Raw genomic sequence first — 18718 nt, forward strand, 5'->3', positions numbered from 1 at the left:
TCCCGCTCGGCCCCGCCCCGGGCCTGCAGCCCCATCCAGGCACCTGCGCTGCGGGCCCCTCCCCGGCCCCCGGCCATTGGCTGCGGGGAGGGAGGGCCGGGACCGGGCCTGGCCGGGCTCCCATTGGCCGGGGGCGAGGAGCCGGTCCGCCGCTTCGCTCTTGTCTCCTGCCGGAGGGACCCCGAGCCGCGTCCCCCCCCGCGCCCCGAGACCCCCCCGCGCTCCGAGTCGCGCCCCAGGACCCCCCGCGCTCCGAGTCGCGTCCCCCCCCGCGCCCCAAGACCCCCCCGCGCCCCGAGTCGCGCCCCAACACCCCCCCACCCCGAGCCGCGTCCCCCCCCGCGCCCCAAGACCCCCCCGCGCCCCGAGACCCCCCCGCGCCCAGAGCCGTGTCCCCCCCCGCGCCCCGAGCCGCGCCCCAGGACCCCCCCGCGCCGCGTCCCCCCCGCGCCCCGATCCGCGCCCCGGGGGATGCCCTGCGGCTCCCCGCCGAGATGCAGCCCCCGGCCCTGGCCGCCCTCACGCTGCTGGCGGCGCTGCAGCTGCTGGAGGTGCGGGGTCTGGGCGGGGCCGGGTCCCAGGTGCTGAGCCCCGCCCCCAGGGACCAGCCCCCCCGGCCTGGCCGCCCCCACCCCGCGGGGCCCCAGCCCCCCCGCCTGGAGAAACGCAGCCGGACCCCGGCCCGTCGGGGGCAGCGAGCACCCAAGGCAGGGAGGTGAGTGGGGGCCCCCCCCCGGGGCTCAGAGCTGTCTCCATGCCCCCCACCCATCCCCCTCACTCCCTGTCCCTCGCCCGGCCCCCCCACCCATCCCCCTCACTGCCTGGCCCCCCTGCCCCCCCACCCATCCCCCTCACTCCCTGCCCCTCTCCAGGCTCCCCCACCCATCCCCCTCACTCCCTGCCCCTCTCCAGGCCCCACAGCCCCCCACCCATCCCCCCCCTGCCCCTCTCCATCCCCCTCACTGCCTTGCCCCCCTCTGCCCCCCCACCTAGCCCCCTCACTCCCTGCCCCTCGCCCGGCCCCCCCACCCATCCCCCTCACTGCCTGGCCCCCTCTGCCCCCCCACCCATCCCCCTCATTCCCTGCCCCTCGCCCGGCCCCCCCACCCATCCCCCTCACTCCCTGCCCCTCTCCAGGCTCCCCTATCCCCCACCCATCCCCCTCACTCCCTGCCCCTCGCCTGGCCCCCCCTGCCCCCCATCCCCCTCACTCCCTGCCCCTCACCCGGCCCCCCCGCCCCTCTCCAGGCCCCCTTGCCCGGCACTCCAGCCCCAGAGCCCAGGCCGGGAGGGAGGGCGATGTGGGGGCTGGCTCCACGTCTGGGACCCCCGGCCTGGCAGAGCGAAGGGGGGTCCTGAGGGGGCCGAGGAGCCCAGAGCTGGGGGCAGGGGCATGGGGGGTGGAATCGGGTGAGCTGAGCCGAGCCCCAGGCGGCCCCCCAACCCCGGGGGGGAAACTCCGTGCGTGGGCTGGGTTGCGTCTGTTCCCCTCGTCAGGCCGTGGGGGGCCGGGGCCGGGCTCGGCTCCATCTGGAAACACACTCAGGGGCCAGGCAGGCGCTGAGCTGGCAGTGTCCCGCCATGGGGAGGGGCTGCTGTGCCCGCCCCCTGCCCCCCACCTAGCCCCCATCCCCTCTGCCCGCCCCCTGCCCCCCACCTAGCCCCCCTCCCCTCTACCCGCCCCAACCCCCCCTCCCACCCATCCCCCCTCTGCCCCCCCACCTCGCCCTCTGCCCCTTGCCCGCCCCTGCCACTCACTCCCTGCCCCAACCTCCACCTCCCACCCATTCCCCCTCTGCCTCCACCTCGCCCCCAGCCCCTGTGCCCCTCGCCCGCCCCCATCCCCTCTGCCTGCCCCAAGCCCTGCCCCTCACTCCCCGCCCCCACCTCCCACCCATCCCCCTCTGCCCCCCACCTCCCTTAGGGACGGCAAGAGAACAGGCCCCTTCCCACCCAACCTAACCAGGTGCCATGACCCCTGCGAGGTCCCAGCACAGTGACTTGTGCGCCAGTGCCCCTCACTCCCGACCCGCAGCCTCTGCTAGCCCAGCCCTGCCCCCCCCAGCTCTGCCGGTGCCCCTCACTCCCGACCCGCAGCCCCAGCTAGCCCAGCCCTGCCCCCCCCAGCTCTGCGGTGCCCCTCGCTCCCGACCCGCAGCCCCCTGCTAGCCCAGCCCTGCCCCCCAGCTCTGCCGGTGTTCCTCACTCCCGACCCGCAGCCCCTGCCAGCCCAGTGCTGGCCCCCCCAGCTCTGCCGGTGCCCCTCACTCCCGACCCGCAGCCCCAGCTAGCCCAGCCCTGCCCCCCCCAGCTCTGCCGGTGCCCCTCGCTCCCGACCCGCAGCCCCCTGCTAGCCCAGCCCTGCCCCCCCCAGCTCTGCCGGTGCCCCTCACTCCCGACCCGCAGCCCCTGCTAGCCCTGCCCCCCCCAGCCCTTCCGGTGCCCCTCACTCCTGACCCGCAGCCCCCTGCTAGCCCAGCCCCGCCGGTGCCCCTCACTCCCGACCTGCAGCCCCTGCCAGCCCAGCCCTGGTCCCACCAGCTCTGTTGCCTCTCAAGCCTAGCTGAAGGGAACGGGGTTTTGGTTCTGGTCCCTTGGTCCCTGGAGCCCAGATCCTTTGCCATCAGCGAGTCTCCAGCCCTGGGGCCAGCCCTCTCCAGCATAGCCTGCAGGTAACTGGGAGGGCGGGGTGGGGAGTGTTTGGGGAATTTGCATTTGAGGGAGTTTTGGCCCATGGCTGCCCAAAAGGGAAATGCCATCAAACGGCGCCCAGAGGGGCCAGACCCGCAGCCACCTGGCAGGGAGGGGCTCGGTTCCAGGCGCGGTGCTGTGGGGGACAGAGACAGACCCGCTGGGGGAGTCCTGCCGGGTACACCCCGCAGGAGCTGTGGGGGGAGAAGGGGCTGAGGGAGGCTGGGTCCTGGTGTTCCCTGCCCTGCCCTAGGGTCAGCGCTGGGCTGAGTCCCTGGACCCCATCGGGGTCCCTGCCTCGGAACATCCTGGGATACATGGGGGCCCCCAGTCCTGCCCCCCCTTCCTACTCCCCGCCCTCCACTCCTGCTGCTGCGAATCCACCTTACAATGGGATCATGTAACTATGAGGGGATCATGGCTGAGGGGCACCGGCAGAGCTGGGGGGACCCCAGGGCTGGGCTGGGGTAGCAGGGGCTGCAGGTCGGGAGTGAGGGGCACTGGCAGGGCTGGGGGGACCCCAGGGCTGGGCTGGGGTAGCAGGGGCTGCAGGTCGGGAGTGAGGGGCACTGCCAGAGCTTGGGGAGGGGGCAGGGCTGGGCTGGCAGGGGCTGCAGGTCGGGAGTGAGGGGCACCGGCAGAGCTGGGGGGACCGCTGGGCTGGGCTGGCAGGGGCTGCAGGTCGGGAGTGAGGGGCACTGGCAGAGCTGGGGGGACCCCAGGGCTGGGCTGGGCTGGCAGGGGCTGCAGGTCGGGAGTGAGGGGCACCGGCAGGGCTGGGGGGACCCCAGGGCTGGGCTGGGGTAGCAGGGGCTGCAGGTCGGGAGTGAGGGGCACTGGCAGAGCTGGGGGTCACCCCCCTGCCTGTGCTGCCCCCCACAGGCCTGGCCCCCCGGCTGCGCTCTGGAGGGCGGGATGGGGGTGGCTGGTGGCTTTTCCGTGCAGCTGGGGGGCTGTGGAGGAGAGGCCCTGGCAGCTCCTGGAAGAAACGTGGCTGAGGAATTTCGGGGCCAAGTTTCCGTCTCCTGGTGCTGCCCCTCCCCCACCACGTCTCTGCAGCGCGGGGGGGAGGGGCCCCTGCTCGGGGTGCGGGGCGGGGGGGCAGCCCCAGGCTGGGGGCCGGTTCCTGTGCTTGGCTCCCGGCTGCAAAACCCATTTGGGACACAGGAGGCTCTGCTAGAGCCCAGCCCCCCCAGGACAAAGCCCCCCAGCCCCCTCCTTTCCCACCCCTGGATCTACTGGGGGGTCGGGGGGGGGCAATGTTCCCTCTGTTTCCCATCCACGTGTGAATGAATTTTATGATGTGCCCCAATATGGAGGTGACGTGTGGCGGGGGTGGGGCCGAGGGGTTTGGGTGCGGGAGGGGGCTCAGGGCTGGGGCAGAGGGTTGGGGTGCAGGGGGCTGCAGGCTCTGGGGTGGGGCCGGCGATGCAGGGTTTGGGGTGCAGGCTGCCCCGGGGCTACGGTGGGGAGAGACGACTCCCCCCCTCTTTGCAGCTGTCCGGGCCGGGGGAGGGGCGCCTCTCCCCGCTGTGATAGGCTGCGGCCTGGCCCCACAGCTTAGGGGGAACTTAGGCGGGGAGGGGGGCTAGTGGTTGGGGGGGCTGGGAGCCAGAACGGGCTGTGCCCCCTTCCATCCTGTTCTTTCCCGTCTGTCCTGTGGAATTGCCTCCTCCTGTCCCCCGCCAGGGGACCTCCCCCCACCCCCCGGCCCGTTGTGCTGCCCACAGGGGGAGGGTCTGACCACGCCCCCCACACCTCATTTTCACTCTATCTTGTGCTGGGCCTTGGTGCCAGGAACCCCCCCCCTCCAGCCCCAGAGACCTGCTCTGGCCCCCCGTGACCCCCTCCCCTCCCAGAGCCAGGACAGAACCCAGGAGTCCTGGCTCCTCCCTCCCCACTGGGCGGACCCCCATGGATGGCCACCTCATGGGGGGAGGGTCCTGTTAACGTGGGCAGCCCCAGCCCCCGCTACCCCTTTGCCCCCCCCCAGAGGTGCTGGGTGACTCGGCACCAGCCCCCCCTGAGGCCGGGTGTGGGGGCTGGGCCTGGTTCCACAGGGGATGGGGGCCCTGCTGGTGGGGGCTGGATCTGCTCTGTGCCCCAGAACTGAGGGGGGGAGCTGGCTGGGGGGGGCAGGTCAGGCAGGGCCTTGGGGGAGCGCAGAGTCCTGGGGCGGGGGTGGGGCTGGGCTGCCTGGCCCTGGGGTCCCCCCCTCACCTCGCTCTGACCCCTCTGCAGCCCCCACGTGTGCGGAGTGACCTGCTGTCCCGGCTGGAGCCTGGCCCCCAAAACCCAGAAGTGCACAAAAGGTACCAGGGGGGGGGAGCTGGGACCCAGGGGGGAAGTGGGGGGGCAGTCACTGAGGAGTTGGTGTCCCGTCCCCCCCAGTCTGCTCCTGCCCCACTCCCCCCCCCTGGTGCTGCTCCCAGTCTGGGCTGTAGGTGGCAGCAGACCCCCACCTGCCAGACCCAGGGCTGGGGACCTGGGGGGGGGCGACTCCTGGGGGGAGCCTGCCCAGACCCCCTTCCCTCCCCACCCCCCAGGCCAGGAGCGGGGACCCTGGGGTGGAAGCCAAGCTGCCCCCTGTCCTGGGTTCAGGGCACAGCCCCCTTGGGCCATGGGAAGTGTGTGTGAATGGGGGGAGGGGGAGGCTGTGGGGAATGGGGGCTGGGAAGTGAGGGAGTTGGGGGGCGGGGCTGGGAAGTGGGGGGTTACTGGGAGAGGGAAGTAGCAGGGGCTATGGGGAGGGAGGGTTGGGGGGATGGGGCCGGGGGTCACTGGGGCGGTCGGTGGGTGGGGGAGGGGGAGGTTCCCCCCCATGACCCCTTGTCTCTCCCCCCAGCCATCTGCACCCCGAAGTGCCGCAATGGGGGGCTGTGCCGGAAGCCCCAAGTCTGCACCTGCCGCCCGGGGTTCGCTGGCCACCGGTGTGAGCAGCTGGTGCCCCCTGACCCCCCCATGGGGCTTCCCCCAGGGCCCAGCCCCCTCCCACCCAGCGCCTCCGCCCTGCGCCCCACAGCCACCAGCGCCAGGAGGGCAGCGTCTGTGCACTGGCAGCCGCTGACGTAAGTGGGGCGGGGGCCGTGGGGGACGAGGGCAGTGGGGCAACTGGGGGGACGAGAGCCGTGGGAAGGGGGGGTGACCGGGGGTGAGGGCCGTGGGGTGATCAGGGGGCCGAGAGCCGTGGGAAGGGGGGTGACCAGGGGGACGAGGGCAGTGGGGCAACTGGGGGGACGAGAGCCGTGGGAAGGGGGGTGACCGGGGGGACGAGGGCAGTGGGGCGACTGGGGGCCGAGAGCCGTGGGAAGGGGGGTGACCGGGGGGACGAGGGCAGTGGGGCAACTGGGGGGGACGAGAGCCGTGGGAAGGGGGGTGACCGGGGGGACGAGGGCAGTGGGGCGACTGGGGGGACGAGAGCCGTGGGAAGAGGGGGTGACCGGGGGTGAGGGCCGTGGGGTGATCAGGGGGCCGAGAGCCGTGGGAAGGGGGGTGACCAGGGGGACGAGGGCAGTGGGGCAACTGGGGGGACGAGAGCCGTGGGAAGGGGGGTGACCGGGGGGACGAGGGCAGTGGGGCGACTGGGGGGACGAGAGCCGTGGGAAGGGGGGTGACCGGGGGGACGAGGGCAGTGGGGCGACTGGTGGGGGGCCTGTGTGGTTCTGATCCATTCCTCGAAAATCTCACTGCTAATTATTCCGGCGGCTCCGTCCGGGCCCCATGGGGGGCCCCGTTAGGCTGGCTGGTTTTGGGGTGCTCCGGGGCCCTGGTTTGGGGTGCACAGGGGGGATTGGCTCTGAGTTCTTTGGGGGCGGGGGCCCCTGACACCCCCCCCAGGAGACACAGCCCCCCAAGGGGGAACCACACAGGGGGCTAATGGCCGAGGGGGGGCGGCACTCCCAGAGTGGAGCCCCCCCTGCCTGGGGCCCGTGGGGCGACGTTCCGTCTCGTCTCTCCTGCGGCTCTGGGGCTATTTATAGACCCATTAAAATTCTCTCACCTCCCAGACTGACCCCCCTCCCCGGCCATTTATCAACTCCCCCCCCCCCCCCGCCTGCTGCTGTCTGCCCCTATTTGGTAGCAGACGCACTAGGACGGCAGGAAAGGGGGCCGGTGGGGGCTCTGACACCCCCCAGCACCCCCAGCTCCCAGCCTGGGGGGCAGGATCTGCGGGGGTCACGTTCCCATGCGGGGGCTGAGCTGGGGGCTTGGGGGCTCCGGCGGTTCCCAGGCCTGCCCTGGCCCGAGCTCCTGCCCCAGCTGAACTGGGGGTGGGGGGAGAACAAGGAGCTGCCCAGCTTGGCCACGGGGGGCGGGGGTGAAGACACGGGGGGGGTCCCTGGGGGGGTCGGTGGGTGTGAGACAGTGGTTCCCTGGGGGTCATGGGGGGGAAGGGGCAGAGGGGGTACTGGGGGAGGGGGGTCCCTGCGGGGTCGGTGGGTGGGGGAAGGGGCTGAGGGGGCACTGGGGTGAGGGGTGTCCCTGGGGGGTCGGTGGGTGGGGAAGAGGCAGGGGAGTGACTGGGGGTTGGTGGGTAGGGAAGGGGCAGAGGGGGCACTGGGGGGCAGGGGGTCCCTAGGGGGTCGGGAGAGGTGGTGGCACAGGGAGGTCTCTGGGCGTGGTGCCCCCCCTGCTCAGTGTCCCACCCCCCACCCCCCAGGCTGGCCGAGCTCCAGGCCGTGCTGCGGCGCCGGGCCGCTGGCCCCACGGACAAGATGGCGTCAGTGTTGGCCAAGCACCTGGAAGCCCAGCGGGGCAGGACCGCCCCCCCCACGCCCCTGCCCAGCACCCGCCCCCCCCAGAGGGGGCAGACCCTGCACCACAGCCCCCGGCCTGGTAAGGGGGCAGGGCGGAGTTGGTGGGGGGGGGCGGGTCATGCAGGGGGCGGGGAAAGGGGTGGGGGGGGTGGGGAAAGGGGTGGCCCCATTAGCTATGATCCTGCCCCCCACCAGCCAGGTCCCTTCCCCTGCCACTTGCCCCAGGCAGGTAGCTGCCCCCAGCCCCCCATTGGCAGGGAGGCGGCTCACTGGGGCTGGCTGCCCCATTGCCCCTCCCTCTCTGGCTCCCTGAGGAGGGGGCTCTGCTGCCCCCCCCCCCCCACATGACCCTGGTAGCTGTAACAAGCATTTAGCTAATTAACTGGCGCTTTTCCCAGGTTCTGACATGGGAGAATGAAACGGATGCAGGGGGGGGACACCAGAGACACCCCCCTGGGACCCCCAGAGCCAGGGCAGAGCCCCACCCCTCTCCCTGCACCAGGGTCACTGGGACAGGGGCATGCGGGGAGCCCAGGGCTGGTCTAGCAGGAGCTGCGGGTCGGGAGTGAGGGGCACCGGCAGAGCTGGGGGGGGGGGCTGCGCTGGGGCTGGGGGGTCGTAGTCGGGTCACAGCCGCGGCTCTGCGTGTGTGTGTGTGGGGGGGTGGTCCCCGTGAGCTCGCACTAGTGACTCCGGGCGACCCCGGTGAACGCTTGGCGCTGGGCAGGTCACAGGCGGGGGTGGCCGGGCGCTGGGTGGGGCCGGGGACCGGGGGCCGGGAAGGGTTAACGCAGCCGGCGGTGGCTGAGGTCCCTCACAAACATTGTTGCTGGCGCCCGGCCCAGCCCAGCTCCACGCGCTGCTTCCAATTAGCGTCCGGGCACTCGGTGCGGAGCCGGAGCCGGAGCCGCGCACCGTCGCTTCCTGCCCGCGCCCCGGCCCTGGGGGCAGAAACGCCGGCATGGCCGGAGCCCTCGCCCGCCTGCTGGTGCCCGCGGCCCTGCTCCTGCTGGCCGCCCTCCTGCCCCCGGCTGCCGCCCAGGCCCCCGCCCAGCTGCGGGTGCTGTTCACGCCCACGGTCTGCCGCATGCACTGCGCCGGGCACCGCTGCACCCACCGCTGCGAGCGCGGCAACGCCACCGTCCTGTACAGCGGGGAGCCCGCTGGCCCCGCCGCCCGCGCCACTGGCTTCCGCGTCTGTGAGTACCCGGGCGGTGCCCTGCCTGTGCCCGGCTCCTCGCCCGCCGGACCGTCGCTGGCCGAGGGGTGCACCAGCCTGGCCCCTTCGCTCCGTGCCCGGGTGGCAGCCAAGGTCCTGCACCTGCAGCTGCTGGCTGGCGTCGGGGCTGGATGGGGCTGGGGGGGGGGGTTGGGGCTGACGGGGGGTGGGGAGGTTTGGGGTTCTCAGCAGCTCCCCCTGCCCGGTCTCTGGCTGAGGGAGGGGCTGTGGGGGTGCGTGGCAGGGAGCCGAGCTGGACCCCATTTCTGTGGGGTAGGAGGTGCTGGGCTGCCCCCCCAGTTGCCCCCTGTGCTCCTGGGAGGGTTGCCCCCGCCTCGCCCCATCAGGCTGAGCTGGGGGAGGGGGTCCCATGCTGCATCCCAGACCCCCAGGCTGCCCCACAGCATGGGAGAACCAATGCCCCCTATACCCTCACCGGGCACCCCCATGCAGTGGGGCAGGCCTGAGGGTCTGGTGTGCACCATGCCCCCTCCCCGGCTCAGTCGCTCTCCTGCTGACCAGCACAGGGGGAAGGGGCGGGGTGAGGAGTTGCTGTGGGGTGAGGCTGTGTGCAGTGCACGGGGCTGGGGGGCTGTCAGAGGTCAGGGCTGGCTGGCAGCTGGTGGGGGTCACAGCTGGATCTGGGGGGGCTGGCTGGGGACTGGTGGGGGTCACAGCTGGATGTAGGGGCTGGCAGAGGTCAGGGCTGGCTGGGGGCTGGGCTGGGGGGTCAGGGCTAGCTGGGGACTGGTGGGGGTCACAGCTGGATGTGGGGCTGGCGGGGGTCAGGGCTGGTTGGGGGGCTGGTGGGGGGGTCAGGGCTGGCTGGGGGCTGGGCTGGGGGTCAGGGCTAGCTGGGGACTGTTGGGGGTCACAGCTGGATGTGGGGCTGGCGGAGGTCAGGGCTGGTTGGGGGGCTGGCTGGGGGCTGGGCTGGCTGGTGGGGGTCAGGGCTGGTTGGGGGGCTGGCTGGGGGCTGGGCTAGTTGGGGGGCTGGCTGGGGGGCTTGGCTAGTTGGGGGGCTGGTTGGGGGTCAGGGCTGGTTGGGGGGCTGGCTGGGGGTCAGGGCTGGCTGGGGGGCTGGGCTAGTTGGGGGGCTGTCTGGGGGCTGGGCTGGTTGGGGGGCTGGCAGGGGTCAGGGCTGGCTGGGGGGCTGGCTGGGGGCTGGGCTGGTGGGGGTCAAGGCTGGCTGGGGGGCTGGCTGGGGGCTGGGCTGGTTGGGGGGCTGGTGGGGGTCAGGGCTGGCTGGGGGCTGGGCTGGTTTGGGGGCTGGCAGGGGCTGTAGGTTTAGCTCTGGCCAGGACCTGGGGGAGGCTTTTCCCAGCCTGTCCCAGCTGCTCCGGGTCCCGCCCACACTGCCCCATGAGCTCATCGGCAGCACCTCGCGTGTGACCCCCCCCCGCCGCCCCCACCAGCCCGGGTGGGTGTGGACCCCTCATCCGGAGCCAGCTCCGCCCCGGCTCGGCGGCTGGACTCACCCAAATTTCCGGGGGCGAAACCTGGGAATTCGGAGAATAAACAAGGGCCTCAAGCCAGGGAGTCCCAGTCCCTGCCGGACGCCTGGGTTCTCTCCCGGATCGGGGAGGGGAGCGGGGTCCAGTGGTGGCAGCGGGGCGGGGGGGGGGGGAGGCTGGGCGCCAGAGCACCTGGGTTCTACCTTGAGTGAGGCCCTTCCCTGCCCGATGCCTCAGTTTCCCCCGGCGTGGGGCTGAGCAGAGGCACCGTGTCTCTGGCTGACGTTACCCAGACGAGCCCCCCGTGTCCCCAGCCCAGCCCCAACCCTGGGGGGTCCAGGGGAGGCAGCCCCCAAACGCAGTGAGAGCACTAGACACAGCCTGGCTGCCTGGGTCCCCCGGGACTCCCTCTGGCCCCCCGCCCTGGCACGGCCCCCCGAGCTCTGCCCAGCCCCTGCCAAGCGCCGGGCCCCCGGGCCCCCGTCCTGCTGCGGGCGTTGGGCTTCGGCTGGCCCTGGCGTCCCTCCCAGCTGGACCCACAGCCACGCCCTGGGCAGGCGCCGCCCACCCCATAGGGCCCAGCTGGCTGTGGGGCCGGTGGCAGGCCCCGGACATGCTGGGAAGAGCAGGGGGCAGGATATGGGGGAGCCCCCCCCCGGGCCACTTCCCAGGGCCCCCCTTTCTCAGCTGTTCCTGGCGGGGTCCCCAGGTGTGTGGGAGAGTGTTCCCAGCCCTGGGGGGATCAGTCCGGGGCACCTGGGGGGCAGCAGAAACCTCATCCCCTCGCAGGCCCTGGGCAGAGTCCCCCTCCCCCGCACTCAGCGTCTAGTGGGGAGCGGGGGGGGGCAGGCAAAGGCCCCCCCCAGTTCCCCCAGGAGAGCTCTGCCCTCTTCCCGTGAGTGGCTGGTTTACGCCCAGGGGGCCCCGTGCCAGGAGCTCTGAGGCTGCCTGACCCCCCCCATCTCAGTTCCTGGCGTCCCCTCGATCTGACCCCATCCCAGCTGCTCAGCCCCCGCATGGGGGGGGGAGACTCGGGCTGCTGAGGGGGCGGGGGAGGGGCACAGCTGGCTGGAATGGGAACATCTGTGCATTAGGACCCCAGCCAGGTTGGGGGGAGGCAGCTGGGGGGGCACTGGGGCGAGGGGGAGCTGGCTGGGGGGGCACTCGGCTGTCGCGGGATGTGAGATGAGTCGCTGGGTCTCTGCCCGTTCCTGGCGCAGCTCCTCCCCTCCCCCCCCGCCCCGACGCCGGCTTCTTGGGCCCATTTCCCAGACAGCGCAGCCCAGAGGGACCCAGGCGTCCTGGGGCCTGGCTTAGCTGTTCCCACACGGGAAGGGGGGGTCCTGGTGGGACCTCGGCCCGGCGGGGGGGACAGCGGGGCTGGAGCCTTGGGTCCCTGGACATCCCCCCAGCACGGACCCTCCACGGCATCCTGCTCTGGTGGGGGGAGGGGTTGCAGTAACTGGCACCAGCACCTTAAGGGTTAATGGCTGAATTGCACTAGAGAAACATCTGGATCCAGCCAGCCTCCCCCCCCCCACAGCTGTGCCTTTGTGCTGGGAGCCTGGAACAGCCAGACAAGGGATGAGCCCCCCAGCCCAGTCGGTGCCCCTCACTCCCGACCCGCAGCCCCCACCTACCCCAGCCCTGCCCCCCAGCCCAGCCAGTGCCCCTCACTCCCGACCCGCAGCCCCTGCCTACCCCAGCCCTGCCCCCCAGCCCAGCCGGTGCCCCTCACTCCCGACCCGCAGCCCCCACCTACCCCAGCCCTGCCCCCCAGCCCAGCCGGTGCCCCTCACTCCCGACCCGCAGCCCCATGTGTAGCTCAGGTTTTGGGCCAGCCCAGCCCCATCTCTCTGGACGCGCTGGTTCAGACACAATCCAGGCCCTGTCACGTAGCCCCCACCGAAGGTGCTTGGCTCCCACCCACGATGTGACACAACCAGACCTCCCCAGCTGGCCCGTCCCACCGCAGGCAGCTCTGGGAGTGGCACTTGGGGGGGTCCCTGGGTCCTGCCCTGCAGCGCCCCTCGGGAGAAACGCCCCTCGGGGAAGACGCCCCCCGGTACCCCCTGACTTCTGCCTTTGCTTTGCAGTCCTGTGTCCCCTGCTCTGCCAGAACGGGGGGGTCTGCGTCAGGAAGGACCAGTGTCTCTGCCCCCCCAGCTTCACCGGCAAGTTCTGCCAGATCCCGGCCCCCCAGCCCCAGGCCCCGGCCCCCAAGCGGGAGGGCGACAGCCCAGGGGGGCCGCAGCCCCTCACCAAATCCGTCTACACCCTGCCCCTCACCAACCACCAGCAGGAGCGGGATGGTAAGGGGCCCCGGGGGGGCTAGGCCGGGATCAATGCGGTGGGGGGAAGTGTCTCCCCAGGGGGAGGGGGAGGGGTCGTGCACCATGGGGGCTCCGCAGGGACCGGCTCTGTACGCAACCTCATCCCCCTGGGGTGGCCCTGTCCCCGGTTCTGCCCCCATCCCCCCCCCCGGCACTGCCCCCCTCTGCCCCATCCCCCGCCCCCGGCACTGCCCCCCTCTGCCCCATCGCCCCCGGCACTGCCCCCATTCCCCCCCCCCCGGCACTGCCCCCCTCTGCCCCATCCCCCACCCCCGGCACTGCCCCCCTCTGCCCCATCGCCCCCGGCACTGCCCCCATTCCCAGCCCCCCCGCCGGCACTGCCCCCCTCTGTCCCATCCCCCCTGGCACTGCCCCCATTCCCCGCCTGGCACTGCCCCTCTCTGCCCCCATCCCCCATCCCTGCCCCATCCCCCACTCCCGGCACTGCCCCTCTCTGCCCCCATCCCCCCCAGCACTGCCCCCCACTCCCCCCATCCCGCAGCACTGCCCCCATCCCCCCCCAGCACTGCCCCTCTCTGCCCCATCCCCCGCCCAGCACTGCCCCCATCCTCCGCCCCTGGCAGTGCCCCCCCCAGCACTGCCCCCTTCTGCCCCCATCCCCCGCCCCCGGCACTGCCCCTCTCTGCCCCCTCAGGTGCCCTGTCCATGGTGAACGTCCACGTGCAGCACCCCCCCGAGGCCTCGGTGACCATCCACCAGGTGGAGCGGGTGAGCGAGCCCAGCACCCCAGGGGAGCCGCCCGCCAACGCCCTCCCGCCTGCCCGCCCTGCCCTCTACAGTGTCCTGGCCCAGAGCCGCCCCCGGGCCAGCGGGTACGACGAGGACGCCGGCTATGGGTACTGCTTCCGGCAGCTCCACGCCGGGGAGGTAACGGCTGTGGGGGGGGCGGCGCAGCAACGGGCAGGGGGAGCTGGGCGCAGGCAGACGTTTGTACGGAGCCTCACACCCACCCGTGGCCACGTGCAACGCTCACCTGCTGGCACTTGCGTGTGCAGAGCGTGCCGGGCCAGCCAAACGCCCCATGCTTGTGTGGCACAAAGCCGCTCAATCACCCGCATGGGCGTGATCCCTGGCACGCGCACTCCCGCCAGCCGATGCCCCGTTCGCACGCTCGCCGTGCAAACAGCCGTGCATCCCAGCACACGCACTCCCGCCAGCCGATGCCCCCCCCCCTGGCACTGCCCCCCTCTGCCCCCATCCCCTGCCCCCATTCCCCGCCCCCACCCTTGGCCACATGAATTGCCGGGCACTGGGCAGCAGCTGGGCACAATTCCAGCCATGCAGCCGGGAACGTCTCTGGCCGGGGGCACCCAGGGGCCATGGCCAGGCCTGGACCCCCCCCCAGCCCCCTCAGGAAGACACCCCCCCCCCCCAGCTGGCCGCGCTGACCGAGCCCCTTTCCCTGCAGTGCAGCGCGCCCCTGCCCGGCCTGCGGACCCAGGACATCTGCTGCCGTGGCGCCGGCGTGGCCTGGGGCGTCCACGAGTGTCTGCCCTGTGCCACCCAGACAGGTGGGGCTGCCGCCGCGGGGCAGGGCTGGGGGCGGGGCGGGGGTTGGGGTCAGTGAGGGGTGGGGGCAGGGCTGGGGGCAGTGCGGGGCGGGGGCTGGGGGCAGCGAGGGGCTGGGGGCAGGGGCAGGCCTGGGGTCAGTGGGGGGTTGGGGTCAGTGAGGGGTGGGGGCAGGGCTGGGGGCAGCGAGGGGCTGGGGGCAGGGCAGGGCTGGGGGCAGTGGCAGGGTGGGGTCAGTGAGGGGCGGGGGCTGGGGGCAGTGCAAGGCGGGGGCTGGGGGCAGGGGAGGAGCTGGCGGGGGCCCCACCCTGGGGCTGTTGGGACGCTGGGGGTGGAACAGGGAGCTTGGTTGGCCCTGGGGAGGGCCGTCTATGGCGGGGAGGGGCATTCCTGGCTCCGAATCCCACTCTCTCCCCACAGCGAATGCACCCGCCCTGGGGCAGCAGGAGGCCCCGTGCCCCAAAGGTTTCCAGCGGCTAAACGGCTCCTGCCAGGGTGAGTTGGGCCGAGCCCTGGGCTGCGGGGCGTGTGTCTGGGGGGGGGCGCGTGTGTCTGGGGGCTCTCAGGAGACCAAGCCTGGGAAGCCCTTGGTTAATGAGGGAAGGGAAAGTCCCAGCCGTCCGGCTGGGCCAGCCCCCCGCGTCCCGGGCCTGGAGCGTCTCCCGCAGCCCCCACGGAACAGCCCCCAAGGGCCCCACCTCCGGGTGCAGCGGAGCAGGACGTGGGGCGGACGGACCTGGGGGTGCTGCGGGGGAGTGTTACTGGGACTGGCTGCAGTGGTGCTGGATGGGGTGGGTATCGGGGTGACATTACTTGAGGGGTGACACTTGAGCGTAACCTGAGCTGGGGGGGGGCAGGTGACACCTTCTGCCTGGGACACTGGACAGAGGCTGGCGGAGGGGCCAGGTGGGGGTGGGGGAGACGCTGGGGGGGGTTCAGTTTGGAGCTGGCTGGGGAGATGGGGGAGGCCCAGCACCGGGGTCTGGGCTCCCCACCCCCCAAGACGGACCTGACTGAGGGTCCTGGTTTCTGTACCTACAACTCCTGCTTGGGACTGTCCCTGTCGGCGGATAACCCTTCTGTGTTCCTGCCTGGCTGAGAGTCCCGGGGAATCGCAGGAAGTGGGGCACAGGGCCCTGACTCCCCCATGCTGGTCCCCTGGCCCCCTCCTGGCCCTTTGCCCCAGCGGGTCACACCCGGCTGCCTCTGTGCCCAGGGCAGCCCCCCCCCCGGGTGTCAGGGGCTGGGTGCCACGTGTCTGGGCCATTGGAGTGGCTGGTGTCTTCGTGGGCTCCCCAGGGGCATGGGGCCAGGCCCCCCAGCTGGGTTGGTCACGCCTGGGTCTCATGCACCATGCAGGGGAAACTGAGGCACACACAACCTTCATCCAAAATATTCTGAAAAATCCCCCCTCAGCCACATACGACACTAGCACTCCCCTCCCCAGGAAAGGGGCTGTGTGGGGCCAGCCCCCCTCCCCTGTCTCTCTAGGGCTCCCTGGGGTGGGGGGGCGCTGGCTGCCCCTGCTCTTGACCCCCTCCCATTTCTCCCCAGACGTGGACGAGTGCCAGGAGGGCGGGTTCTGCCGGAACGGGCTCTGCACCAACGAACCCGGCAGCTTCGCCTGCCTCTGCCACACGGGCTACATCCTCGACTCCTCCCGCAGCAGCTGCATCTGTGAGTGGGGAGGGGGCTGGGGGCCCTGGTCTGGCAGAACTGCGGGGGGGGGAACAGGCCCCCGGAGGCTCTGGGTGGGGGGCTGGCTGGCACATGGGCCTGGGCAATGAGCCGGGGGGGGGGGGGGGCTGGCTCAGGGGTCTGGGGAACAGGCCACCGAGGGGCTGGGGCGGCTGAGGGGGGCTGGGTGGCTTGGGGATGGGGAAGGGGCTGGGAGGGCTGAGGGTGGGGGCTGGCTGGCTCGGGGGCAGAGTATGGGCCATGGGGGGGCCAGGGAATGGGCCGGGGGGGTGAGGGTGGGGGCTGGCTGGCTCGGGGGCAGAGTATGGGCCATGGGGGGGCCAGGGAATGGGCCGGGGGGGTGACGGTGGGGGCTGGCTGGCTCGGGGGTGGCGTATGGGCTGCTGGGGGGGGTTGGCTCAGGGGGTCGGGGGGGGCGAGAGTGGGGGCTGGCTGGCTCGGGGGCAGAGTATGGGCCATGGGACGGTCAGGGAATGGGCCGGGGGGGCGAGGGTGGGGGCTGGCTGGCTCGGGGGCGGAGTATGGGCTGCGGGGGGGCCGGGGAATGGGCCGGGGGGGTTGACGGTGGGGGCTGGCTGGCAAGGGGGCAGAGTATGGGCCATGGGAGGGCTGGCTCAGGGGGTGGGGCCCCGGCAGTGGCTCCGTGGGGGGCTCAGCGTGTCTGTCCCCGTGTCCGTCTGTCCCCAGCCCACCACGTGATCTCGGAGGCCAAGGGCCCCTGCTACCGGGTCCTGCGGGACGGCGCCTGCTCCCTGCCCACCCTGCGCAACATCACCAAGCAGATCTGCTGCTGCAGCCGCGTCGGCAAGGCCTGGGGCTGGGGCTGCGAGCGCTGCCCGCTCTTCGGCTCTGGTGAGCCCCCGGACGCCGGGGTTCTCTCCTGGTGCTGGGAGGGGTGAGAGCAGGGGCGGGAGCCAGGACGCCGGGGTTCTCTCCTGGTGCTGGGAGGGGTGAGAGCAGGGGTGGGAGCCAGGACGCCGGGGTTCTCTCCTGGTGCTGGGAGGGGTGAGAGCAGGGGCGGGAGCCAGGACGCCGGGGTTCTCTCCTGGTGCTGGGAGGGGTGAGAGCAGGGGCGGGAGCCAGGACGCCGGGGTTCTCTCCTGGCAGTGGGGGCTAGTGGTGACGGGTGGGGAGCCAGGACGCCGGGGTTCTCTCCTGGCAGTGGGAGGGGTGAGAGCAGGGGTGGGGAGCCAGGATGCCTGGGTTCCCGCACAGCTGGGGGCTCCGGGCTCCTGACACTGCCGCTCCCCGTGCAGATGGCTTCAAGGAGATCTGCCCAGCGGGTCCCGGCTACCACTTCTCCGCCTCCGACCTGCGCTACAACACTCGCTTCCTGGGCTCCGACCTGCCCCGCGTGCCCGTCAGCCACCAGCAGGGGGGGCGGACGGCTGCCCCACCCGCCCTGCCCGCCACGTGTGAGAGCTCCCCCGACTTGCCCCTCCCCCGCCCAGCCCCCTCCCCATCTGTCTCCCTCCCCCGCCGTGCCCCTCCCCCGCCCATCTACCCCTGCTGCGCCCCTCCCTCACCTGTCCCTGTTCCCCCCAAGCCCCACCCACAGCACCCCTATCCATGTCCCCCCCACAGAACCCCATCTGTGCCCCTCCCCCACAGCACCCCTCGGCTTCCCATCCATCCCGCTCTGCTCCCCCCTCCTGCCCAACATGTGCCCTCCCCACGTGCATCTCAGCCCCGTCCCCGGCAAGCCCAGCAGAGGGGCTGGATGGGCCACGGAGCCTGAGGCCCCCACCCCAGGGCAGGGGAGGTGAAGGTGCCCGGGTGTCCCTTGGTCTCACCCTCCCTTCCCCTCCCCCCACCACCCCATCCTCACCCCCCTCTTTGTCCCCCTGCAGTCCGCTGGAGTGCCCAGCCCACGGCACCGGGATGGCAGCGCCCTACCCAGCCCCCCTCAACCCTGCCACCTATCCCCAAAACTGCCCGGGAGGGGCCGACTTCAGGTAGGGATTGGGAAGGGTAGTAAAAGTGTGGGGCAGGGTGGAGGGTGGAGACGCTCGGGTGGGGGCGGTGAGGGGTGGGGCCAGGGGTAGGGACGCTGAAGGTGGGGGTGCGGGGATAAGGATATTGAGGGGTGGGGGTGCTGAGGGGTAAGGGGGGGCGGGGATAGGGATGCTGAGGGTGGGGGCTCTGGGGGGTGCGGGTGCTGAGGGGTGGGGGTGCTGAGGGGTGAGGGGGGGCGGGGATAGGGATGCTGAGGGTGGGGGCTCTGGCGGGTGCGGGGGCTGAGGGGTGAAGAGTGGGGCTGAGGGGTGGGGGACCCCTGTGAGGGGTTTGGAGGAGTGGGGGGCAGCTGTTAGGGGGGTCAGGGGGGAGACCCCAATCACCCACCAATCACCCCCATTATCGGCAGAGCCCAGCAGTGTGTGCGAGCGGAACCCCGAGATCTGCGGCCCAGGGCGCTGCGGCCCTCGCCAGGGCGGCTACACCTGCCTCTGTCACCCCGGCTTCTGGCTCAGTACCCAGGGCACCCACTGCATCGGTGAGGGGGGCGCTGGGGGGGCGGGGGGAGGGAGGGTCTCGGCCTGGCCCCCTCACTTTCTGGGCCACCGAGGGGAGGCCTCCCGTGTCCTCCCGTGGCTCAGGGAACCGTCTCTGTCTGTCTGTCTGCGCCAGACATGGATGAGTGCCGGCAGAGCCCGCGCCCCTGCGCCAACGGGCGCTGTGAGAACACCGTGGGGAGCTACCGCTGCGTCTGCGGCCCCGGCTACCGCGCGGCCCCCCCGGGCACCGAGTGTCGAGGTGAGAGACCGGCGCAGGGGCCCCAGGGCAGCGGGGGGCCCCAGGACAGCAGGGGGCCCCAGGGCCAGCAGGGGGGGGGGGTCCTAGGGCAGCGGGTGTGGGGGGCCCCAGGGCAACGGGCGCTGGGGCGGGGCTGGGGTCTTGCTCTGGGCTCCGCAGGGACCTGTGCCCGGTGTAGTCACTGGCTGGCGCCCGGCCTGGGCAGCCCGTAGGGCCTCGGCCGTTCCGGGCAGCCGGAGCTCAGCCATCCCAGAGCGAAGCCTTTTGTCCAGGCCTGTCTGT

The 18718-nt window shown here is 72.6% G+C and overlaps 1 protein-coding gene across 4 annotated transcripts in view; it reads left to right on the top strand.

Annotated features, from left to right (window-relative positions):
* Positions 1-451: 451 nt before the first annotated feature.
* The window catches only part of LTBP4 (latent transforming growth factor beta binding protein 4), a 32142-nt gene continuing 13875 nt past the window's right edge, over positions 452-18718 (top strand). For 2 of the 4 annotated variants that reach the window (XM_054009869.1, XM_054009870.1), the window contains exons 1-14: positions 452-715; positions 4933-5003; positions 5537-5759; positions 7352-7527; positions 12218-12433; positions 13110-13342; positions 13884-13986; positions 14405-14479; positions 15539-15661; positions 16370-16534; positions 16939-17097; positions 17533-17637; positions 18048-18176; positions 18311-18436. In XM_054009869.1, the coding sequence (XP_053865844.1) occupies positions 495-715; positions 4933-5003; positions 5537-5759; positions 7352-7527; positions 12218-12433; positions 13110-13342; positions 13884-13986; positions 14405-14479; positions 15539-15661; positions 16370-16534; positions 16939-17097; positions 17533-17637; positions 18048-18176; positions 18311-18436 (2125 nt within the window). In that variant the 5' untranslated portion in view covers positions 452-494. Of the gene's footprint in view, positions 716-2394; positions 2673-4932; positions 5004-5536; positions 5760-7351; positions 7528-8330; positions 8648-12217; positions 12434-13109; positions 13343-13883; positions 13987-14404; positions 14480-15538; positions 15662-16369; positions 16535-16938; positions 17098-17532; positions 17638-18047; positions 18177-18310; positions 18437-18718 lie in introns of those variants that run through there. The other 2 variants (XM_054009872.1, XM_054009871.1) reach the window with 2 other exon arrangements.

The sequence above is a fragment of the Malaclemys terrapin genome, chromosome 20 (assembly GCF_027887155.1).
Source record: "Malaclemys terrapin pileata isolate rMalTer1 chromosome 20, rMalTer1.hap1, whole genome shotgun sequence".
Taxonomy (NCBI): Eukaryota; Metazoa; Chordata; order Testudines; family Emydidae; genus Malaclemys; species Malaclemys terrapin.